A 27,023-nucleotide genomic window follows, 5' to 3' on the forward strand; every position below is an offset into this window, starting at 1 on the left:
GAATCATGGTTAGGATTCTGGCTGGTGGAGGGGGAGTAATGGTGCAGGAAAAGTTTTCTTGGCCCACCATGGGTCCTCTGATACATCTGGTTGGACGTTACAATGAATTGCTATGGTTCTGAAGGCCAAAGAAGGTCCAATGGACTACAAGATCGATGTCTCTAATAAGGCTCCATTCATAAAAGCACATCCATCCAGTTCACTTTGGCTCTAAGCACCATCATCTGGAGCGTTCTCTATAGACTCCTGAGGAAACGGCATCACGTACACTCCGGAGAATACACGTTGGATCTTTATCCTTCTTTTCTCATGATTCTAGAACAGAATATAGGGTCAGTTTTTAGTCAGAGCTAGTCTGGATGGTGTAGGGTGAATTTTTTAGAACGGCTTCTATACCTTAAGGCCTGTTTTTACACGGGCTACAAAATCATCGTTACAAAACGCATGTATGTGAAGCTCATGGTTTCCAATGGGTTTTTTCAGGCTACAAAACATCACTCATGGGGAAGAACTCATTGGAAACCATGGGCTTCACATACATGCGTTTTGTAGCGATAATTTTGTAGCCCATGTAAAAGAGGCCTTATGCCGTCTCTCTTCAAGTACTCAGGCCTCTGTTGTACCTTTTTAATCTTTTCCAGCTGACATCCAGTCACCTTGGGTATACCCTCTCATTGACTCTAGTTTGCTAAGGGATTGTTGCCGGGGGTCACTATTGGGGGGTAACTTTCAAGTATACTGCACTGTGGTAGAGGCAAACCTTTAACAGTACTGGTGTCTGGTCACCGTGATGTGGTTCTCTGATACTTATGTCTACTGAATTACAATGGTCGGGATCATAACCGTACTCCAGTCTAAATTTATGGGGTTGCTCCACACCTACCCATCATCGATCTAGCGGGGGTGTTGTACACCTAGTATAGGCACACATGTATAGCCAAACATATAAGCATCAATCAGCATTTGGCTCATTTCTAGCAGAGAAGTTCTAAGCCAGTTGGATTCCGGTTAGCTTCCCCAACGTCCATCATTGGAAAAGCGGAGATCCGGCTTTGTTTGTTGTCTGTGTGTTTGTCCGTCGGTCTAGTTTATATTTTAATAAAACCAATAAAAGTTACTTTTTAGACTCTTTCTCTGTGATCGTGATGGGTAAAGAAACTCTTTTGGGTACATCTGTGAAATCTCTAATAAAACTCCATCCATAAAAGTACATCCATCCAGTTCAGCCCATTATCCTGCAATGTTAATCCAGAGAAAGGTAAACTCCATCTAAGGGAACCCAGAGGAAACTGAATCACACACAGATGTTGCCTTTGATCCACTGAGCCACCATGCTGCATGTGCTTCTATACTAATACTTCACAGGTTCTTTGATAACATGGACAAAGCATTACATTTAATCTAGATAAACGGACTGCTAAGACTAGTAACGTATACATTAATGCAAAAAGCAGCTGTATGAGCCAATTGGAATGTCTTTTGGAACAACTATGGCTGTCCACCACTGTGATACTAAATGTGCAATTCAATGTTAATCTAGGAAAAACCAATTCCAATTGTGTGGAACGTAATAATATTTAGAAATATTTGTATCTATCATATACATATTTAACAGCACTAGCTATAAAACTTTCCTGGAGCTGTAGATGAAAATATGACTTAATTACTTCATATTACAAAAAACGGTCTAATGTGATGCAATGTGATGCACAAAAATATGGGACCCATAATGTATCTAGCCTAGCCGGGATAATATAATAGGAGCCATAAAAGCAGCACATGAGAGAATACCGTGCAGGACTATACAGTCTATAAACCTGTCCACAGACTCCAAGGACTACGACAAAATTAGAAGAGAAAGAACAAAAGCAGGAAAAAAAAAACACAAAAAAATAAATAAAAACACAAAAAACAGGATAAGTACATTTTCTATTCAATCCAACTGCATCTTGTTTAAAGCATTGCCAATTTGTAGAGTGCTGGGTTATTTATGAAGTGTTTGGGATGCTTCATTTAGGTAATAACAATCCGGAGAAAATTGGATGTTAGCAGCCAGAAGCAAAAGCTGATTATGACGTTTCCACATCAGAGTGTGTTTTCTCATTTGTAAAGAATAAAATAGAGGGGGGGGGGGGAAAAAATGACATCCACGGATGTTTGTGGTGCAAGATGTTCTACAAGCAATTATCAAGAGAATGACAGAAAATTGACCCATTTACTCTGAAAAGTTCTTCACCATTTCATTTCATGCCCATTTCAGAACACGGCGTTCTTGTGAGGGCGGGGGGATAGATTACCAGCTCGCACCCCTCCTTTCCCTTCAAACGTGTTACAGGTTGAAAAGAAGGAAAACAGCTGCCCTCTGCCATGTACCTGATGCTTGTTGTGTGCGGTTACACAACAATAACCCCTCGTAGGGGCGTAGCATGCGATTTATTTCTGATCAGACAGGATAATGCATCGGAGGAATAATCACTGTACTCATCTGTGACTGCCTCCTTTATTACTGGAGCGAGAGATGAATGCTCGCTGGAAATGCATTGAGACATAATTATGGAGAAACATTTGGATTAAATTGTCTACTGCACAAATAAAGAGAAGCAGGGCCCTGCATTACTATACTGCATTGTATTGTCAGGGGGAAGCATTGTGGCACTAATGGCAGCCATGAGAGCGCTGAATGACACAAGTCACCATGTGAGAATGTCACAAGCCATCTCTTTTCACATACCTTCCATTATTTCAGTGGAACGAGTGTTTGTGTTGCTTGATAAATGGTGTCCTATGGTCTGTAGAATCCATAAAAAGCATAGTTTTGTGTAACTCCAAGAAGTAGGAGGTGATATGGCAAAAAGTTCATCACTTAATGGTGGAGGCAATGGATGAGGCTTGCAGACAAATGTGGCAAACACTTGCAGAACATCGATGCCACTTGGTGCAACGTGCTGCTGCTCCGTTAAAGAGGGTCAAGATCACATACAGTAGCTGAACCCTACATTAAACAACGAAGCAAATAACCATAGAAACAATACAAAATAGGAAACCAAAGTACTACCTAGAACAGGGGGGCACAATTTGCAGTACAATGCCGATCTGCGTGCGCCCCCAACCACCCGGTTACAGTCATGTTTGTCTAGGTCTTGTGGCCGCTCAGAGGAGCAGTGGTACATAGCAGTGATGGAGAAGTACTACTACGGCCACCTCTGTGACCCTCATAACTGGCATAACACAGGTCTCCTGACCCCTTCGCTGCACTCCAGAAAGGAGTAGAGGAGTTGGAAAGGGAGCCATGCATGAGTGTAGCTATTGTCATTATGGGATTAGTGATCCGACCATTTCATCAATTCACAAACCATAATGGATCTCTTCCTTTCTGGATTGCCAAATGTGGAGAAGGGGACCCTCATTCTCCCAATACGTACAGGTTCAACTTACAGGACTCCCACTATCAGACACTTGTGTTATTTATTTTGGATAGGCCATAACTGTCTTCGATGTTCACATGCTTTTAAGTCTTATTGCCGCCCGTTAAGAGTGATATAACCTGACAAAGTGGACCATGGACCGCAAACTGTTAGGCATCCATGACCTAGCAGAACCCTAATCACTTATGTTAGCCCATTTTATGCTGCATCTCTGTTGTCGAATCACAATTTGCATTAAAATTCTGCAATCTAGTCTTGCTGAATTTACACGGTATGATCATCGTTAAACAAAATTGTTCAACGAAGTGAAACTGAACCCTAATTGTTCAGTCTAAACGCGAGCCAACAACTGAATGATGGCCAAGAATTGTGCGCTTCTCGTCAGTTTCAGCCGGTATACAAATTAGCGCCGGCTCGTTCACTCATCGTACGGTCTAAATATTCTCTCTGATGACATCACCAACTCGTTCATGTGGGCAAACCAGAGTGGTGAGATTCTCATCCCGTGTAAAAGGGGCATTAGAGTCCAGCTCTATCATACCACACAATACTTGGTCTTACACAAAACAGTATCAGCTTCAACAATGACAATTCCAACTTTGAGACTCCTTTACTGTAGGGACAATGAGTAGAAGACGATGACACAGTAACTAGAACACTGGCATCTCTTTCACTTGGCGAATTAGCATTTACGCCACTACATATAAGCGGAGATTGAATGAAAATGTCAGCTATTTAGATTGTGACAACAATACAGCATCTCTGAAGTAATTAGCAAGGATAGCCATTATTTATTTAAATTAGTGGCAGACTTAGCAGCAGTCTCTACACCGCTTGCCAACTTGGCCGGGCAGCAAAAAATGTGGGAAAACAAACAATGTTCTTCTGACAGAGACAAGTACACAACTTAATGACAGAAGCAGCGCAGCGTATATCTTATTACAAGTCATGGCGTGGAATCTTATCAGCCCAATCCGGATTTCTGCTCATTTTGATCGGTCTCTTCAGTGGTTACAGCTAACATCATTACATTTCCAGTTGTGTGGAGGAAAAAGAAAAAATGTCACGATCTCAGTAGATTCCAAACTTCAGAATTTCAGGCGTTTGGACGTTACTTGAAAGAACACCAGAGGGCAATAACTGCAAGAGAATCATCACTCCCCAAACAGTTCCGTCTGTGTACAAAGTGTTGTCACTTTTAGGGACTCCAAGTGAGAGGTTACGTGACGAGACTAGACTGTAGACTCTAGTACTCGGGCTCTTCTGCAGCTCTGAGGGCATATTCATAAAGGCAGAGTAGAACAGCCTTTCTCTACAGTATAAGACAAAACGTTATAAGATAAAATGCTATATGTGAAATATTATATATACACATATACACACACACACACACACACGCGTATATAAACACACTCTTAGGCTATTGTCACAGACTCTAAGAAGCGCAGGAAGGAGCTTACAAGCCTGATGTATTATAGTTATTAAAATTGTATCAGATGTACACTAAGGCTAGTTTCACACGGGTGAGTAGGCCCAATATCGCCCTCGCCATCCATGTGAAAGCCCCATATAAAAAACATCCTTGCATCACTGTAGGGATGAAGGGAATCCCCACCGCAGCTGTCATAGCCGCAGCAGAGGATCGAGGAGGTCTCCCATTGCTTTCAATGGGGATGGCGCTGCTGCCGTCGGCCCCACTGATAACAGTGGGCAATATCGCAGCTAGATAGGACATGCTGCAATGTGTTTCCTGCATGGCATCGCATCACAGTGCTATACAGGCATCGTTCATGTGTATGACCCCATTCAAAAGAATGGGTTTCATATTTGTGCGTCTCGCAACGCACAAATCTTGAGCGATTTTCTTGGCCGGGTAAAATTGGCCTAAGGGATGTGTCAGGGATAAGGCCACTCTACCTTGTTCAGCTTATTTAGGTACTGGTCTAGGGCAACAACCTGAATCTTTGCCCCCAGGTGAAGGTAAGCCTAGCTAGGATACTATATTAATACTGTAGTGGAAACAAGTTGCGGCACTATGCAAAAACTGTACAAGGCTTTTCCGTGACATTATAAAGCTTTGGGGGCAAGCATATGCATTTTTGCAAATCCCCATTCAGATGATAATTGCACAGCAATAGGTCAATATGAAAAGAATTACAAAACATTTTTTGTGGCTTTTTTCCCATTAATTTTATTTTTTTTGGATTCATGGTGTTTTTTTTTGTTCAAAACACCTGGCACAACGGTCGATCAGCTGTTTGCAGTAGTCATGGCACAGCGGAAGTAGCAAGGCTCTGTACATTGTGTAGAGGCTGTGAAAGGTACTGCAAGCGGATTTTCATTCAAGTGAATGGGAAGGGCTGCAGTACCATTCCACGCCACTTCACAATCTACAACACTGTGATAGGAAATCATCAATGTAAAGTATATACACACCCCTCTACTATATTGTAAGACATTTAGTAATTTAATAACTTTATCTGGATCAGCATTACTTTTTAGAATTATTTTTATGGCGTTAACCAAACGTGATGAATGTTAAGATATTTTCATTGTTTGGGTTGTTTCAAGCTCTATAATACGTATGTGCTAATTTAAGAAAAAAACAGGGGTTTTATCCATTTGAAAACTGTTTTTGTGTGGTTAAAAAATGGCTTTAAAAAAAAACAAAAAACTGGATTACAAAAAAAAAAAAAAAAAGATTTTATTGAGCTTTTTGTGACACCCAAGTGGACTTGAAGATGTGATTGATTGCTAGGATAGTACACTGCATTACTTATGTAGTGCATTCTACTATGTCCATCACAGTAGCCTATTAGACTCTGCTAGAGGCGGGGCTAATAGGCTGAGTTACATGGCAGACATGGAGGCCTTTGTCAGGCTTCTGGAAGTCCTGGGAACCCGCTGAAACCCTGCGATTGCATTGTGGTATGCTGCTGGGTGCTAGTAAGAGCCCCCTTGCTTTGTCATCTGCATACATGTTGCAGTTGCTATTGATTGCGGTGTGCAATGGGTTAAACTGCCAGGTCTCTTCATTACTGGCAGTTACAGCAGGAATCTGACTGTCAGTAGTAAATTAAGCTACTGCCTTTAAAAAAAAAAGATGTATGTACAGAACTAAAGCTCATTTGTGACTGCCATACAAAAAAAAGTGTACTGGTGGTTACTAAGGGGTTAATACATTTGTGTCATTTCTCATCTCCAGTCCTCAAATTCCCAATAAGTCATATTAAGGGATCCCTCCAAAAGAAGGAACACCCACAGTATATCCTGATTTAGTGGTGGTAAGTAAACCACCTGTTCAGGAAGGAAATCTTCAAAATAAAACTTGTGGGAGGTTTTAGAAGACTGGATTAAGAAATAGCATTGTTTTTAAAGTTCCTTCACTGAGCTTCTCAGCAATCTCTATGGGCACATCTCATTTGTGACATGTCTTAGAGGCTTATTTTAGACTCCCATTATTTTCTAGTGTCAACATATCAGCACATTAGTTAAAAAAAACCTCCAAATGCACCAGAAGACACATACATAGAAGTGAAAGCTGAAATCAGAAGAAGTCAAGTGCCCCGAGATGGGGGCCAATTAAAATGCAGATGTGCGGCTCTAATACAGATGTGAACGGACTCAAGTTATTAAATAAGTTAGGATTGAAAAAAGTACTATCAGATCTATATTCTTTATTAGCTGCACAGCATACATACCTCCACAAAAGCATACATACCTCCACAAATATGTCGCCAACGCCAAAAACTTCAACGGTGGCTCACGGGTCAACTTCAGAACAGCTCTACTTATTGGGTAGTCAGACACGGCTTGAATGACCGTCCCATAAGGGCAATGGTTCAAGGATGTGCCAAAACATACACAACTGAGTAATGCAAGTGTCTCTGCAGTATAGGTAAGCTCCAGAGGAAAAACAGAAGAACCAAACGGTATTACTACAGCATGTGTCCACACTGCCAGTTAGCATGTGTCCACGTAAGGTTAATAAAGAAACAATGTCAGACAACAAGAAAACTAAAACAAAACACAAAGAAGTTCTTGTTGACTGACATTGTTGCTTGACCGGTTCTTTATTAACCCTTTCCAATCCACTGTCTGACCTCTGAAGACCTTATGATTTAAGGCTGTACAGCTTCGATGTTGGAAGACATCCGTCGGGTTTCTCTTACTGTATATTGCCAGCCTCTCTGCTGTTTGAGTCTATCCAACGTGTCACCTCATGCAGTACTGGCTTTAGCCAGCAGATAGCGCCGTTGTATAAACGGCAGAAAAAGAGTAAGCCCCCTAGGAAAACTAGGATACAAATTGAATTGGGAAGGGTTAAAAACCTTACATGGACACATGCTAAATGGCAATGTGGACACATGTAGTAATACCTGACCAAACTTCACAGCCAACTTCAAACATCTGTATGAATGTCACTAATCTCTCCATTAGAACTTCAGTAAACTACAAATCACAAGCCAGCCACGGCACGTAACTTTCCAATACTTCTATTCTAAAGCACTCTTATCAACCAAAGCAAAAGTAGCATCCTGTGCAAAGGCTGGGGAATTCACTAGAACATCACGTAGACAGTATTCGCAGAGAATGATCTTTAAAAGCCAATAGTCAAGGTAGATCAGTAGGTTGTACTGGAATTCTTGCATTTGTCTCATGTTTTACTAGGCAGTAGCATATACTATATAGACTATGGGTCTTGCCACAACATATTAACTTGCAGAGCCCAACAAAGTTTCATTCTCGGGGTATGTTCACAAGGGTCAGAAATGCTGCAGGTATTCCACAATTTTAAGAGATCCTATCCACATGGGGCACAGAAAATTGGCAGCACAAATGGACCTGTGGCGCAAACTTTAAATCCAGAACATGTCCATTTACATAAGTGGCGGATTTTTACTGCATACTTCACTCCTTCAAATGAGGGGGTGAAATCCACAGCGAGTCCAACCCAATTGGTGTGGATATGCTGCGTAATCATGGCAGTTGTTTTGGACTGCGCATGACAGCGTATCTCACATATGTTGTTATGCGCAGTCTTCCTGGTTTCTTTCTTTTTTTTTTAAATCTCCAACTCTGTCACTTCTTGAAAGTGTGTATTAACGCCGCACATACGCAGTGTATGAGAAGAGTGTATAGAGAGGATGCATTATGTGAAACTGGACCTCCTTGTGTCTTTCAGCTCTGGATGAAGAACACTGAGCAAAAACCCGAACTGTTAACTACCAAGTTGTACAATGCAAATCTTCCTTAATAAATGAAAACCTAGGTCTCTTTGCCAAGCCACTCTGTTTCTGTCCTTGATCTATTTCAAAATGTTAATGGCACAGGACTGTGACTAATGATAATTTCTTCCTATGCGGAAATGAAAGCCAATATTGCAGAATAATAGTAACACAAGAGCTGCACAAAGTACTGAGGGCTCACCAGAAAAGAAATGGTGCTGTACCTGGGAGGAAGAGCGCAAAAAGACGAAAAAAAAAATATTATATATGCACAGCCCCTAATTAGGCTTGGCCCATTAACACTCCTGAAGACACAAATGTGGTCTCACCTGGCCGACAATGACGTGCCAGTTTGCATCAAGCCTTGGTTTAAAGGATTGGGCCGGGCGTGCTGCTGTGCGTACCGATTAGCAGACACGGCGGGATGTCTGGTTTTTCCGGCAAGACGACAGGATGTTCGGTCATATGCCGATTTGTTGCTATATATTTCAGCAAATAGAGATTAATCTGAATAATGGCTGTATGCGTTTTACCGCGGTGTAAGCAATGCGTATGGCAGTCATTTTGGACTGCGCATGACAGCGTATCTCACACACATGGTCATGCGCAGTCTTCCTGGATTCATTCTTTTTTTTTAATCTCTCGCTCTGTCACTTAAAGAAGGTGTGTATAAACACCGCACATACACATTCAGATAAATGGGACTTTATGCAGAGAATTCTGCAATAAATTTGCCACATAGGAACAGACCCTAAAACAGAAGTGGTCAAATGGATTCAGTTCTTTGCCCCCATAATTATGACAGATGCCACAGATATTGCATTGCACAGCCATGCCTTCCTCATGCCCATGCTTCTGCTCTCCTGTACATGGACCGTTAAAGGGGCAGAGCAGGAATGGCATAAAATGCCCGTGCAACTTGAGGAAACCCGTCCTAGGAAGGGATAATTCATGTGAAGACTGTACGGTCACATGTGGGGCTGATACAGATGCCCTCGAACAGTGTACCATTAGGCTCCACCCCCCACATGTAGCCCCACCTCTTTACCCCTGCAGTCTGCAGATGAACTCTCCTGTCCTAGGACAGACATTCCTGGACAACCTCTTTAAAAAGTGTATAACCTCAATAAAACTCTGATGGCTTTTATGTTTTGGGGATATTTAAAAAGATTTTTTATTTATTTATTTTTTTAGCATGCACCATTTTGGGGTACAACTATAGATTACATTTTAATCCTTATTTCCTCTCTTTTTGGGAGGGGGAAGAAAACATGAAAATTCTAACACTTTATGTCATCCACAATCTCCATAACCTGTTAACGTTATTATGAAGTTGTTACGACTGTGGCAATATGTGTGCACATTAGCAAGATAAAACCATTTTCTACTATATTATTTATGGTAAAGACTTGCTTTTAATTAAAGAGTATTTAGTGGCATTTCATTTGCTCACGTCTAATGTTTTGGCATACCCAGTATATTAAAGAATCATTGCTGCTCAGTAACATGCATGCAGGTAATATAAATGGTACGTAGTCGTGCGAGGCCTGTGGTGCATCGGTGCCAAGCAGTCACATGTGTAAGAGGTAGATGCGTTGGGTTGCTATTGATCGAGCGCATTTAAGTGGTTAGGCTGGGCTCACACGGGCGGACCCGATTCTGCATCTGGGAGGCCTGCAGCGGATTCCGGATGTTAGCCCGACTGGCGACAATGTATTGCGAATGACTGCAGTGGCTAGTCTGCAGTCCTGCGCAGTACAGTTTTTTGTTTATTTGTATTTCCCGCACTGTAGCTTAGCAATGACTGAGTGTTAATTGTGTATGGGCTGTGGATCAGACAGCCTCCATTGACATCAATGGAGGCAGTCTGCGCGAATTCCAAGGCAAAATAGAGCATGCTGCGAGTTTTCTTTCGCTAGCGGAATACGCAATTCATGTCTGCGAGTGTGAACGTAAAACGAAATTGTATACCTTTCAATGCCCACGTTTTACGGTGGACGCGGCAACCACAATCCAAATGCGCCCACATGAGCCCGGTCTTAAAGGGTCAAGATTAAAACTCTCTCTTGACAGCCAGGCTCCTGCTGTAACTGCGGGTATCACTCTAACTGGGCTTCTGCGGTGGATCACAAGGGGTTTGGCTCCTGTGCCCATGTGATCACTGTACAAGCCATGATGCAGAGTTTTGGCATGGTGGCGTAACTGGTTAAACGCCTGGCTTAAGAGACTGACACAGCAGTTGCTTTGCAGAGAGCAGAATGCGTATGCCTGCCCCATTTGTCCATCATAGTTAGCTTCTACATTGCAATGCCCTTGACAAGCTGACAGGCAGTTCTGCAAAACATAGGCTGAAAGCAAGCGGACTAAGGTGGCGAGATTAAGAAATGGCAGAGGCACTTTGCGCACAATATATTGTTCCATTTAGGAAAACAAAACACAAAGCTATAACCGCATGACAGAAAGAGTAAGTGTTTGAGAAACAATAAAAAGTGATTTAGTGGCATTAATAAAAGATTGCAAGAACTCGCATGTTGCCATTAAAGTAATTAATAGGTCATAAAAACGGTGAAATGAAAAGTGTAGCGTGCCTCGGTTAAAGCAGCTTTCTGGGTTTGTTTTGACCTTAACTTTCCCTGAGTCAGATGCCGGGCTTTGTCTCCTGACACAGCAGCTACAGGAAGCATCATGATGTCACGACAAAGATGGCATTAGCACAAGTGAATCAAACACTCTCAGGCTGATTATCTCCTCATCTGCAAAAACAATAAAGGCTTGGGAAGGAAAAAAAAGTTATCAGACGCTGGGAAGTCATTTAGGCCATAATAAACGTAATTGAAATATTTATTGGTTGCAAAGTGTGCTGGGATTTATAGTATGGCGGTATTATCCAGACTAGGTTTAATGTACTCAGACTCTACAAATGAGACTGCAGGGGGGAAGAAAGGACCCCTGTAGAGGGAGCCCTGCCGAGGTGATTGGAGAAGAGTTTATGTGGTATTGTACACAAAACAGCAACATTGTGTTGGAGGATCGCTACATCAACAGGTTTCCCAGGTGTGTCAATATCGGCAATTAGATGCCAACATAGTATCTTTATTTTGTCCATCTCGGGCCTCATTCCATACACAATGTATTGTACATGTACAGCATTGAATACACAACCCATAGAGAGCAATAGGGCTATACGTGCGGAATACACGGTAAGATAGAACATGCTGTGTTCTTTTTCACGAGTGTATTACACACAACTGTGACTGCATCAATGTGCTTTCATTGACTATATTCATTGCGTATTGCGCACATGTAATAAGCACGGAAGATACATTTGTGGGAATGAGCCTCGAGCCCATTTTCACGTGTGTCGGAAGCTCCGGCTGGAGGTCCTGTCACAGATCCGGCTGCAAATACTGGAAGAAAAAGCGCTGTATGAAGTGCTTTTTCTTCCGTCCCCAAACCGGGCAGCTGGGCGGAAAGTACGCAGATTCCATTATAGTTAATAGGGTCCGCCCAGCGGTGTTTGGCTCTGTCCGCAGACGGAAACGTTCGGCCGAGGGTATTCCCCCTTCCTGCTCCCCGAAGGGGAATCCTCAGCACACGTGATAGCACCTTGACAAGTGTAAATTTAAATATGTTGCTGCATGTAAGCTTTATGGCCACGTGTAAAGGCTTTCCATGCAGCCGCATTAAACATCCCTGACCAAACAGCCAATCTTTAAGTCCTCGTTCACACAGACGACATGGCATTCCCACTAGAAAATAGCAGGGATATCACTTCGCTGGTCCGTGCGATATCGCTGCGGTTTCTCAATTTTAAAGACTTTCGTGAGGGTGGGGATAAGGGAGGTGTGCCTTGAAATATAAAGCCCTACCCTGAAAATAAGCCCTAGCTGCAGAAAATGTATGTATCCCATTAGAACCACTGTCCGATTCTCCGCTGCAGATTCCTCCTGATTCCCGGCACTGTTTTTCATCTCTTCTGGCCGGGGATTGAAAAATCCCCACCTCTTGGAAGCACTGGCTGTGATTGGCTGACGCTTAGCCAATAAAAAGCCAGTGCTTGATGAATGGCTGTGATTGGCTAAGCATCAGTGAATCAGAGGCAGCGCTTCCAATTTTTCAATTCCCTGCCAGAAGAGATGAAGAAGAATAGTGCCAGAGACTGGGTAGAAGATGCAGCGGCGCTAGACAGCGCTTCTAAGGTGCTGTGTGTAATATTTTATATATATATATATATATACCTGGCGGTGGGCGGCAGGCAGCCAATATGCAATGTCATTGTGTACTGGCTGCATGCGACTAGCTTATATCTTGCAGCTGGTACGCACTTGTGAGCCAGACCTCATTGTGTATGGAGATAGCCTCTGTCAAGATGCCATTTTTCAGCAGTGCTGGGATTGTATAAGAGTCCAGTTTCATGAGGTGGTAATGATAGGTTGGTGAAATGCCACCCAGCTGTGGCAGCCAATGGCAGGAAGGTTTTGTCAAAAAGTGCATTTGCAAAATCAGCAGCCACTGGCTCAGGTGGGCGGCCTTTTGGCCACATATGGTTACTGCATAGTGATTCCGTACCAATATGAAGGCCCTTTTTCTAATTGTTTATCAGACGTGTACTATAAATTACCAACTCTAATAAAAAGGCAGAGTTGTCAAGAAAATCATCTTAGTATTTTTGTACAACTGGCAGTGGATTTCAATTAGGAAATCCAATTCTGTTCTTTATATTTCGCATTAACAATCTACTCGGATAGATCTGCTCAGCCAGACATATTAAGGGCCAACTATCCTTATTACCAAATGCAGACCTGTAACAATACCTACCTATATATTTGGCAGATTGAGAAGTTTCCCGCTATCTAAATGCAACCTTTCAATTTCTGGTGTGGGAGGAAACTCAAGAAAGCAAAAGGAAGACACTTCAGAGTGGGTGAACTTCACAGAGACATTGCAATTTGGACCACTGACACAGTTTCACTTAGCATAAGTCCTTGCAAAACTGTGTAAGTTATGGGGTGGAAGTAGGGTGCCAGAAACGGTGCTTCCCACGCATACAAATTGTCACATCAATGGTTAATATACCATTTTCATTAATGAGGATTATGACGGCACATTAAAAGCAAGGCATGATTATTTATTATTGTGAGCTGGCAGTCTTACTCCATAGAGCCTTTTTTCTTACCACATAGGTTTGTATTTTATTTTCCATTGAAGGAGTGCAGACTACTCCTTTACATGCAGTTATCTGAGGAAAATGAGATATTGCAGCCCATTACACATGGATTGAGAAGTAACAGTTTGGTTAATAATTGCCAAAGACCTGGAAAGATGACTTACCTTAGAAGAAATGTATATTGTCATACAGCACAATTATGTTCAGCAGCAGTGAACACTACATAGAGGGGGAAGGCACACCGTAGCCTAAATTGAAATCAACAGTACTAACGAAAATAAAATCTATTTTATTACAGAAAAATGCCCCTTTCTACACTAAATCCAACTGCCTGCATAACACAGATGGGTGTCCTGACCCTATGACGCTCAGAGTTTGGGTCAGGAGACCTGCAGTCAGGCTGGGACATCCATCAGTATCATGGATGCATGAATGCGGCCAAATACTTGTCTGTCATCAAGTTAAGCGTTTTGTCTTGCCTGAGTGCTTAACTCACATCTATACTGCTCAGTACTGCTGTATTAGGTCATTCATGCTGCTGTTGCTGCTTAGGAGGGTGTGCTACAAAGATATAGAGAAGAGTCCGCTTATTCTGAAAAGTCACCTGAAATTTTCCTCTCAAACAGAATGGAAAAGTGGTTTATAGCAACTAGTCTATTTTCACTTTCCCAGGAGCCTTTGGAAAAAATAAGTGCATGAAATTGGTGAATTATCTTTTGGGGGTGGTACCCGTACACATGTGAGCACCACACCCTTGGCTGACATATAGCATTAATTCAACAAACAGAAACTTAAAATCAGGAGAAATGGTACTGTCTGGTCCAAAAAAGGCTACACTGGCCACTTATTTATAATAGGATGCAATGTCAGAACTGTGTGAACAAGCCTCAAGTAGATCGGCAGGGTTCACCATCTGCATCCCCTGCAGATCAGCTGTTCACTGGGCCAGTGTGCTCATGCACTGAGCGAAATTCTGCAGGAAGCAGACAGCTCCATTCCCACTGCAGTGGTCAGGCCTGATATTGCAGGCACAGTTTACATTCGTTTTAATGGGAACCTTGCCTGCAATACCAAGCCTGGTCACTGGAGAGGGAACTGAGCTGTCTGCTTCCTGCAGAAATTAGCTAAGACCATGAGCACACCAGCCTAACAAACAGCTGATCAGCAGTAGTTTACAATTGGACAAGCCCTGGGGAACTTTTTCTGCCCACAGCCTCTGATTGAAAGAGTCTCTGCACTTAGGTGAGTTTTTAGAAAGTTTGCAACATAAAATACATAAATTTCTACAAAATACATGATGCTGCCTGGTAATGGGCAACACGAAGGAGCCAAAAGGTCTGCAAACGTCTGTTACATTACTATGAAGTCTATGATACAAACATGGAGGATTCTGGAATGAAGTAGAAGCATTAAAATAGTTTGTATGCAACCTGTGACAAGTTCGAGAGATATTTTCCTGTACACTTATTTATCAGCATGTATCGGGTACAATAGGACAGATTTGTTCAAATATTCATGCCTTCTTTTGTAAAGTTGGCATTTAAACGTAAAGTACTCAGAAATCCTGCATAATGGTCTTAATGATACCATTGAGCAGTTTAAATTGAAATTACACAGTGCTTGAAATAACACAGTGACAGCACTTCTCATAAATTACTCTCTAAACATTGCACATAAAAGGGGACATTTTTATTATTTTGCCACCAAAATCTGTAAATTACAGTTTCCCTTATTATGGCCAAAACTGTGATTAAGCAGATTTTAAACTAATTGATTGACCTCATTTTAAGGCACATTTCATTGTAAGCTTATGAATAGTTCTGCTCTCAACGCTATTCAATGTAGTATTAGAGCAAATATTGTATTTCCGAAAGACCTTTCTCCATACATTCAGAACGAAATACCTTCAAACACTACAGTGTTTGGGACTGTGAGCTAGGTTTCCTCTGCAAAGGCCACAGTAAAGGACGTGACAGTACCACGGGATAATGGGCAAACTGAAGGCAGCTATAGACACAAAGATTGTGCAGTGGCCAAGGGAATCCTACTTAACGGATGCTGTGGGCAACGTTTCAATCTAAGCAGTCAGTAAGAGATAGTATAGCCAAAAAGCATGACCTGGAGTTTCCCAGAAAATTAGCCCTAGACCTATTTTTCAGGGAGACTTTAAATATGCCCTTGTTACGTTTCATTAAAAAAAAAGTCATTAGGAATACATTACCCAACAGGCTCAGTCTACATCCTTCCTGCTGCTCTCTAGAGCCCTGGTGCGGTTGCCGCTATCCTCGGCCCGCCCACACAAGACCCCTTCCTGGTTACAGGATACATAAACCCCGCCTCCACGAAGTGATGGCTGTGATTGGTTCTTCAAGCACTGCATTGATTGGTCTGTCAAGTGCTGCTCAGCTAATCATAGCCTTTGCATTGTGAATCCCAGACCCAGAAAGTGGTCCTGTGTGGGCGGCCGAGAACTACGGGAACCACATCGGAGCTATGGAAAATCATCCCCACACAATAGCAACAGAGATCTGAAGGCAAACCAGAGTCCCAATGCTGTAAGGATGGTTGATTTTTCGAGTATTGCTTATTTTGCTATTGTAGGCCATCTCTTGCTGGCATCAAAACTTTTACGTGTTTGGGACAACCCCTTTAGCCACGACATAAAGGGTGAAAGCAAACAATGGCAGAATTTAGGCGTTTTTACTCTCTCCCCTCAAATGTTTTTTTTTAATTAACCTTCTACAATGCATGTACCCTAAAAATGGTGACAAAAACTACAGGTCACCTCGCAAACACAAGTCCTTATACACCCATGCTAACCGAAAAATAAAGTTATGGCGTTTAAATAGTAGAGATGAAAATCCCCCAAGAGATCATTGTGACCTTAAACCCAAAATAGGCCATGTCCTTAAGGAGTTTAAACTATGAACACCTGAAAGGCTATGGGATATTAACAGGTCCTGAACTGTAGTCCTAAAATGTAGAGGTTTAAAGAGGACCTTTTAAAAAATGATATTCCTATTCGACATCTATGACCCATTGGCAGCATATGCCATGAAGAGTTGTGCCAAGTGGCAACTGAACTCCACTACGCATGTATGATGTATAGTAAATGATTTACGATATATCCCTGTCTCCTGACTACTTTAGTGATCTCAAGTGAAAGGAGATGGCGATTGTAAACCTACACTGCAGGCAGAGAACTCCCGACTTCACAGAGTGCCAACCACAGACCAATGAAAAATCAATTGTGATGGCAATGCTCCATTCAAATGCAATTAAATCTTTGCTATTGTATTATGGCGGCTGTACCTGTAGCATGAGTAAAGTACTAATTAAATATGTATGTTAACAGTTAAACAATAGAGCAAAGCTGTAACATGACTGGCCAGTCAACCAACGAGTAGCACAAGATTTGCCGTTAGCTTAAAAGGCTGCTCTTTCGAAGCCAAGCAGGGCATCATTTAACCTTGTACTCATCTTCTCATAATGCTGTCTTTGGAAACAAGACAACTGGCTGGAGTCTGCTCTTTAATCTTTTAGAAAGAGCCTCAACTTCTATCATTCATATTTTTATGTGCCAGGTACTTGAAAACCAAATGTGCAGAATGAAAAAAGAAAAAACTAAATAGAGAGGCGAAATGAAAGTCACCAAGTGGAAGCAGCTTACTTGTACCCGCGACTGACAACTGCGGCTGCTCCTTAGGATTGGGGTGTCAGAATGAAGTTATTGAAGTCTATTATAATAATTATGCCTCTTTCTCACCACTCATTGGCCCGAGCCGCTAATGAGAAGTGAACCAGACGGCGCAGATATTTAGGCCGGCTGAAACTGAATGACGAACGAGAAGCGTACGATTCTGGTTGTTGTTGGCTCGTGTTTAAACTGAATGATCATCATTCAGTTTTGCTCGTTTGAACGGTTTTCTGAAGGCCAATTGTTTCGTGCAAAAGCAGCGCAACGCAAGGAATGGTCGTGATTAGAGAATTAGACTCGTTTTGTCTAATATTTTACACTCATTCACACTGATCTTTTTAATTCATTTCCACTACAATATATTTTATTACAAATCAATAAAGGTTACTTTTTAAGGGGACCCAACTATGGGTTTCAGCTTATGGCCAAGGCTATGGTGGGATCGGTCAGAATTAGATAATGACATCTGTACATCAGGACACATAATAAATGGATTCAATGGGGGACGGATGGGGGGTTTACAAGGAATACAGAATGTCCTCTATGTGGGTTGTGTTTGTACTTCAGACTATATTCAGTCCGTTTCAGTAGCAGTATTTGTGGGGAGTGTAGGTTACTAGGTGTTAGCAATTCAGTTCCCAATAACGGTGTAGATTCAGAGTGGATCGCTACATAAAAAACATTGAGATCCCAATGAACAAATCAAAAGAGTTACAGCACTAGCCAATAATGCCTCTTTTAATTGCAAGAGTGACTCCAACAAGTACAGCCATATCGGTTGCCACGATTGAATCAGATGTTCAGACACTTATGACACTGTTCAAGGCATGGCAATGTGCCAATTTACCAAGAAGCTAGTTAAATCAATAGGGGTGAAGCGTCTGTTCTCACCTATGCAAAACTACCAACATTTCTAGTACAGGATAAATCATAACCAAACTTTGGCAACTGCTCTGACTTCCAAGTTACCAATAAGTGGCAATGTTTCCACTTTGATTGGAAATCCTCTTCAATGAGAAAAAAACCCAAAAAACTTAATACATTTTTTAATTTTTTTATTTGGGACCTACCATTTGACTAAGATCCCCTAATATACTAGATGACTGATATTTTAATCCAGAAGCAGTGAGTTAATTACAATTTCTTATTATCATCATAATTCCCATCACACTCCATCCACATCAGCCCCTCCCTCCTCTGCTCACCCATGCACAACACCCATGCACAACTCCCAATCACCTTTCACCTTTCTCAGATGTCTCGACTCTCCCCCCCCCCCCATACCCCCAAACACCTTAGCCACCCTTTCAAATCCCCCAACCACCTGCTCACCCTTGCTACCCGGCTACTCCTAGCCGCAAGGGACATATTCCCCAACCCTGGCCCCACCGCATATATCTATATTACACTCACGTTCGGCACTATCGAGCAATTCCAGCAACCTCATTGGTTCTGATTCACAATTCCAGCAACCTGATTGGTTGTTTGGCTTGTCTGATTCAACCTCATTGGTTGTTTGCGTTCCCTGATTCAACTTGATTGGTTGTTAGTGCTGAACTTGTGTAATATAGATATATCTGGCCTCACCCCATAACTGCTCTCTACCAAAATCCCCTCCTAGTCATACCAAACCATTCCACTAGCCCATGCGCTCCCCCCCCCCCCCCCCTTTCCCCTCCACAGCCCCAATCAAATCTGCCCTATGGAACTTCCAATCCGCGTGCAACAAACTCCCAACTATCCACAACCTCTTTACCAATATATACATACTCACAAAAGTTCCAGAAAGATAGGCATAGACTATAAAATCCCAGGATAAACACATCTGGCACACCAAGTACAACCTGACCCCCCCATCCAATACATTGTGTGGCCATCCAAGTGCTTATAGATATTTATGCTCATAAGAACAGGACCCTTCAGAAGAGAAAAGAAAAACGCAAACCCCAAAACTAGCGAGTGTTGAGTGCGCCTGTAGGATATCAGTGTTGTACACTACTGTCATATTTGGAGGGTTGCCTTCACATAGTGAAGATTCTCAGAAGACCTCTCAGCCAGTCACACCTAGGCTTGTGCTCAGTACTGTCAGGGACCTCTATTGATTAACAACAGAAGGTAGATCAGACGAACTGCGCCAAAATTTATTAGCACAACCAGAGATGTCAATAAATTTGGCACATTTTTAAATGTATAGAAGACGGAAAACCATTTTATGCCTGCAGAGTCATGCATCTGAACCAACTTTATGCCCACAAGAGAAAAGGTCACAAAAATTGTACAAATTCTACTGCACTCAGATGCTGCATTTAGTAAAAGGCACAATTTTTGTGAATCACTGGCTTAAACAGGTTAATAAATGTACAGCGAAACACTGCAAAATAAATAAACTAAATGGACCCACATATAAAAGACGCTAATGACCATCCCCTGGGAATCTAATAAAGGTTTCCTTCTTCTGAGTGGTCATACCTACACGTCCACCGTCTACTGTGTACAGGTACATCTGCGCACCTGTAAGGGATGAGCAAACGGGGGCCAGTTGCTTGCCAACTTTCATGGCATTTTTCACTGACCTTAAAAGTAAAACTCCACTACTGAACAACAATCAATAGTCCACTGCTAATATCTACACGGAAAGCTGAGTAACTTTTCATTAACTTTCACCAATTTCCAGGATTTTGAGATTGCATGCCTTCATTGTAAGCTGCACTAAAGATTTTCTTCATTTCTGAGATATCCATTACAGTGTCAGGGCTTATTCGGATGGCCATATTGCATATTTTGGTCCGTGCATATGCAGCGTATTCACGGCCTTAAAAACACTCTTTCCCAGTAGAAAGTCCATTGTTTCCCGATGTAAATATGCAGGTTTCTTACTAATTCACTATGCATTTACTGAGCTTGCACAGTGCGTAATACATAGCAAAATAGAACACGCTGCAGTTTTTTTTTTTTCACGAGACCAAAAGTCAGTGAAACACATGCAGTTGTGAATGAGCCCGCTGAAAACAACAGTATGTACTTGTTGCGTCTATACAGCCGCCTGAACGAGCCCTCAGAGCTGTCAGCTATATGTGACAGCGGAATGGAACTAGAATGTTGCCAAGGGCAACCAACTGCCAAAAAGTATTCATCAGATCTAAACTATTAAAGAAGAGCATTCTTTACTTTAAGTAGCTTTCATTGTTGCTGAAAGTTGAATTAAGCTTTAATTTCTTTAACACTGCCTACAAACTGTGGATCCATGCTAATTACTGAGATGGATTTTATATTGAGTCCCCACGTACATTTGATAATGGTTGGGATATGGATTTAAAAATAAATAATTTAATCTTGCATTGTTTCCTTGCAGCATAATCTGGTTGTGCAAAGTTGCCAAGAATTTACTTGGACTAATGAAATGACTAAGTAAGAACCCTAAAATAACGCGGCGTTGTCACAGCGGAGAAGCGCTGAAGGTCGTTCAAAGCTAGCAAGAAAATGGATGATAACATCACAAGCATATGGTTCTGCAATAAATCCACATCTCACCATTTAGGAAAGCAGCAAATTCCTATTTGTTGCTTAGACGGCAACATAACCTTAGCTGCAGCTTCTTGTGAAGGCATGTTTAGCATTCCTTGGGAACACAGAACATACTTTATGTTCATTAAATTACAATATATTTGTGTAGGCGGAAAATCAGCGCGGCGATTGACAGCCAGTGAAAAAAAAGAAAAAGAAAAGAAAAAAAGGCCAACAAATAAGAATACAATAGCACTTACGATGTAGCAGGGCTCACAGAAAGCCTTCTTCTCCACGGCGTAAAATGGCTGTCCGCGCAATTTGTTGTTACAGGTCATGCAGGTGAAACACTCAACATGAAATACTTGGTCCATAGCTGTGCATCCGGTACCTTCGCCTACAACGTTTTCCCCACAGCGAGAACAGCGACCTAAAACAGAAGAGTGTCCAGAAGACTATCATCATAGAAACATGGGACTCTATAGTATTAAAACAGCCTTTAGAAGCACAGTTCCTCGAGGTCGTACCTCACTTACGTAGATACTAGGGTTACAACTACCAGGGTAATACGCGTCGCTCAGTCATGCTACGACAGCCTGGTCAGAAATGTACACGCATATTACTGATTAGGAAGAAATACAAATTTTATGGACTAAGCAAATGTCGGACCTTCCTTCCTTCTTATCCTTTTTGGCGGTGAAGTTTTTTGTTTTTTCAGTCAAGCCTTCCAAGAACCATAACTATTTTTCATGCAAGGAATTGCTTTCTGCAGTCAGAGAGTCATTTAATAGCACAATTTAATGTATCATATAACGTACCGAGACACTTAATATGGCTATTAAAAAGGGGTTGACTCGTTGGAGACACCTCCTTACAAAATAGAGCTAGCAGGCAGCCTCAACTCGCATGCCTGTTTTATGCTTACGGCCGAGTGAGCCTGGCCTTACATGGATGGCCGTTTAGATGAATGACTGTGCATGTAATACAAGTATGGCTTGAGGCTACAAGAAAGGGAGCAAGTCATAAGGAACTGCACTCCGTCCTAGCTCACAGATGGGGGTGTAGAACGGAGGACTCTCCTCTATGATGTCCAGATGCCCAACTGCGCATATGTTAGGGGGTTGTCGGCATGAGACAAACTCGTTAAAGTCTCCATTCATATTTCCACTCAGATTGCCCAGCATATAGTCTCTTTAGAATTAAAGTAATTGTGAGCCCATTCCATATTAAGTTATATTCAGTTTTGACCACCACAGAATTGGGGGCACTGTAGGGGCCACACCTGCTATTGTGGAAACAGTAGAGCCAGAGTTGCCCATTTGGTGAAACTCTGATTATTTCAATGCAGAGCTCACTAAGAGTTGTGACACCTAACATGATTCTGCTGACAGTCTTTGGCCAGGTATATGTATTTGGAGAGACAATCAAAGGCAGATAGTAGCTGTGTAACAGAGGGCAGCATAATACACATGCTTGGCATTAGGAAATGGCTTTTTAGAGTTAAACTTAATTTAAAAAAATGTGGGTTTTTTGTTTGCTTGTGTCAGTAATACCAAAGCTGCATGCATAACATTATACTTCATACTTAAAGAGTTGCTAAAAGTTCTCATTCAATCAAGCCGATATTATTTCATTACCACATAATTATATTACAGCATGGCCTTCTATGACTGGTGATGCACACAGTTAGAACGGCTAGTGTCCTGTGTGGCAGTCATAGTCGCTTTAGCCAAGCAAAAGAAGGGGATCGTTATGTAAGCTTAACACTCCATAGATGAGAATATATTGAAAACATATAGATGGCCAATAGTGTCTGGTAAACTAATTACGCCAATTTATCGCTTGCCACAATTAAGTTTTGTTTATTTCTACACTGGAAGCTGATGTCATTTTCCAGAAAATGCCATTTTTTTCTGGTAAAACGAGGGACTCTATGAAAAAAATCCAAAGTACCTTAATGTAACTCAATGGGGTTCATTGGGTGCCATTTATGTCCATCATGTGAGGAGTCCATGACAAGTTCCCAGCTGGTAAGTTAATTTGTTCATCAATTTCCAGTAGGAACGGTACAATGCAGACTGACTTTCAAGAAAAGATACTTAAGAACTATTATTTCATGAAGAATACGTGTATTTACTAAAACCGTTATGGTGGTAGAGGTAACCGGTATGGGGGTAGAGGTAACCGGTATGGGGGTAGAGGTAACCGGTATGGGGGTAGAGGTAACCGGTACGGCTTCAGTCAAGTAGATGTGAAAAGTTGCCCACCAAAATGACCAAATCTTTGTTACAGCTGAACATAGAAGGCTTCATATAAGAATCCCAATCAAATTGGGGTAAAATCATTAAAAGGAAGGCAACGAAGACTATGGCACAAGAGTGGTCCACGACACGGTACAGGACCCATTTTTACACAAAAGTTCACTAAATTGCAGATATTGCCAAGGTTCTTTATGCTCTAGTCCCACATCCAGTCCGGGGAGGTTAAAAGGTAAGACTGAAGGACAAGGACCTCATTTAACCTAAAGACTTCCATTTAATTATCCGTAAACATTTTCTCCTTGACTTCCCATAAAGCCTGGAAGCCTGCTAGCATGTTTAATTAAATCCCTCTATTCAGAGCCTATCTGCTCCAATACAACTTTTAATATGCTAAGATCCGGCTTTCCATATTCTGACTAATATAGTTATTAGCTGACAGCTATGTAGATGCAGCAATTACCATGCTACATGGACCCAGGGCTGGGAATATTTCATGCAAATCGCAGGCACTGCCGCTACCGATTTGCCCTTTTCCAATTACTTGATCAATGGGCCATAATAACAGTGGATAAGCTGTCGGCTCCATACTAAATGAAATGGATGAATGGGAGATAAGTATATGAAGACAATAAATTGGCAAAGACACAGACAGCGTAAAAAAAGAAAATAAAAAGGTCTGATACATAAAGCTGGAGGAGATGATTAGCATTACAAGTGATAAAACAATTTGCTTTAATGACAGAAATGACTTCAGTTCAGCACAATCCTTCAGGCAGTCCCACTGTGTTTTTTTATATCTATTGCATTTATGGCAACTAAATAAAATTACACTTAACCTTTGCCTGTGTAACCCTTACTTCAATGCTGAAAACCAAAGTGCGGAGCAAGTCACAGCCCAGAAATCTAGAGACGTTTACTTCCGACATGCTGCATCACAATTACTAGCATGCAGCTTTGGGACCGTTTAGTCGGCTTACTCCTCTTTAAAACCCATTAAGTGTTGCCATCTGGAAATGGATCTGAACGTTTCAAAGTATGTTTTCTTTCCTCAAGATCCACTCTGGGTTTAGCTTAAAAATACACGGGAAAGAAAACGCATTCATATCCAAATGTGTGAAACGAGCGCAAGATAGGATACCGATGGCACACAGGGGTGCAGTAATTCACGTACACCTCCACAGGTGCCCTGCAGAGCTTCCATAGCAGTAATGATACTGAAGATCTGCAGTATTTACAGTACAGGCATTGTGGTCAAAAGAGATCTCATTCACACGCTGACCAGCAGGGTGCAGCAAGACAATTTAGACTCTTCAGAGGAGGAGGAACCCACGTCAAAAGCACGTCTGAAGGTGTGGATTTCTACGATCAACGCCAAAATTGTGCAATGTGTGAACATACCCTAACCGCTCTGTAATGCGACCTTGTGAATAAGGACTAAAACATTTGTAGGTGACAAATTCAGCTCTGCTACTCTACTGCAGGTGTTAATTTTCAGAAAGCAAACTAGCGCCGATTCTGCAGGCACCAGATAAAGACATACTAATGTTAATTGACTGAATTATAAACCATTGGTAAAATCCATGCTCATACTGCTCTTACATTCCTATAAAAGCATTCACTTACTGTATTTAGAAAGGTAGTTTTAACCCTTTCCAATCCAATTTGTATCCTGGTTTTCCTAGGGGGCTTACTCTTTTTCTGCTGTTATATAAAGGGGCTATCTGCTGGCTAAAGCCAGTACTGCATGAGGTGACACGTTGGATAGACTCCGACAGTAGAGAGGCTGGCAATATACAGAAAGAGAACCCCGACGGACATCTTCAAACATCGGAGCTGTACAGCCTTAAATCATAATGTCTTCAGAGGTCAGACAGTGGATTGGAAAGGGTTAAACAGATCAAAAAGGGAAAACTTTTTGATCTGTTTAAAACTATTACTTACGGCATATCCCGTGAATATGCCATAAACGCCCATGATAGGAATAACCCTTTAACAGACTGATAAAATAATCAATTGTTTGCCATGAATTTAGAAGTAGAGAGTAATTAGCTTGACGAATAGTTCCTAAACTCCAGTCCTCACAACCTTCCAACAGGTCATGTTTTCAGGATTTCCTCAGTATTGCACAGGTGATGTGATTGTCGGGGTCTCAGACACAGCAAATATCCTCTTTATAAGATATCCTCAAATCATGACCTGTTGCGGGTTGTGAGGACTGAAGTTTGGGAAACACTGAGCTAGACAGAAGGCATTCACACTATAGAGGCAGACTATGTGGCTGCTAGGAAGCCCATGCAGAAACTGGGCTGAGCTCCGATTTGCTCCATCACCTCTACCATTGGCTGGCAAGAACCTATGCAGGCTTTCCCTTTATGACGGGCACCGTATTGTTAGCAAACAAGGGGTAAGGGTTTGGCTCATGGGTCAAGGAATGGGCAGGACTAAAACACCGGACCCATTTATCCTGGATGGCAAACTCCAGCCCCTCTTCTTTGCACACCACTGGAGAAAGCTAGGTATGATAGAGAGGTTCACATTATCATCCTCCGCTTGGATTTTGTAACACATTCTCACCAAAATACTCTTCGGAAGGAGGGTTCTCCATGTCATACAACATCTTCTTAGTGAGTCTATCCAATTCATCCTCAGGCCGCAGAACAGGACCTCCAGAAGAATAGGTAGCCTGCAAGGAAGAAAATGTAGAAAATTCAAACTGTGAATCAGAAGCTCGTGACTTATTACAAAGATGTCAAAATGAGATATAGTGCCGGTCTTCATTAATCTATTGTGTCATAACAAAAACATAAAATTATTTCCTCGGTAGCAACATAAAAAAAAGTAATAATAATGTTACAAATGGATGATACAAACCACACATACATTAAAGGGAACCTGTCATCACCTTTGAGCCCCTATACACGAGTACTATATTGCTGAGGGAATGGGGAGTCCAGGGAGCAGGGTTTCATCCTTACCGGGTGCTATACTACTACGGTACATCTTAAATTATGTTCATGCTAGTAAAACCCACTCACTTCTTAAAGGGAATCGGTCATCACCTTCCAACCCCATAGGCTATGTTATGGGACTCAAAAGGTGAGGGAACAGGGAGAGGTTTCATACTCACCAGGTGCCCCGTTCCTGCCCCATGTCCACAAGAAATTGGCGCACACACACAGCTTGACCCTTTTCAGACAGTTCTGTATTGGGAGAGTGCACAGAGCCATCTGAAAGAGAGTCAAGCTGTGTGTGAGTGCCAACTTCATGGGGACACGGCGCAGGGGTAGAGCACCTGGCGAGTATGGACTACCATCTCCCTGGACTCCCTGTTCCCTCATCTTTTGAGCCCTGTAGGCAACAATTTTCTCTACACTTATAATCCATTGCTTGAATCTCCGAGGCTTTGGGTTTACCTAGGGTTTCAAACCTGGAATAAAGCTCGGTGATAAAATATCTCAGATTTATCGGAAAAAAAAACAAAACGAGACTTTCAAGTCTAAAGGGACCAGTACGATTTAAAAGAACACACTTTCAGTACCCTGTTACACATATGGGCATGATCAAACAGTAGAAATGGCCTGGATCTATATTGGCGCTCCAGGCATTGGTTTGAGCTCCTTTTACATGGAACGATTTATTGTTGGCAAGGGTGAATGAGTACAGAGTCCGCTCGTGCGGCCCGTTTATACAGGCAGATAAAGCGTTCGCTCATAAATAGTTCAGACTAAATGATTGCTGTCC

At 42.0% G+C, this 27,023-nt stretch overlaps 1 protein-coding gene across 2 annotated transcripts in view; it reads right to left on the reverse strand.

Moving 5' to 3' along the window:
• Window positions 1-27,023, reverse strand: part of LPP (LIM domain containing preferred translocation partner in lipoma) — a 235,860-nt gene that overhangs the window by 29,374 nt on the left and 179,463 nt on the right. For both annotated transcript variants that reach the window (XM_066602170.1, XM_066602162.1), the window contains 2 exons: window positions 25,857-25,965; window positions 21,282-21,451 (listed from right to left, as the gene is read on the reverse strand). In XM_066602170.1, the coding sequence (XP_066458267.1) occupies window positions 21,282-21,451; window positions 25,857-25,965 (279 nt within the window). The remainder of the gene's footprint in view (window positions 1-21,281; window positions 21,452-25,856; window positions 25,966-27,023) is intronic.

Source organism: Eleutherodactylus coqui, chromosome 1 (assembly GCF_035609145.1).
Source record: "Eleutherodactylus coqui strain aEleCoq1 chromosome 1, aEleCoq1.hap1, whole genome shotgun sequence".
In the NCBI taxonomy this organism is placed as follows: Eukaryota; Metazoa; Chordata; class Amphibia; order Anura; family Eleutherodactylidae; genus Eleutherodactylus; species Eleutherodactylus coqui.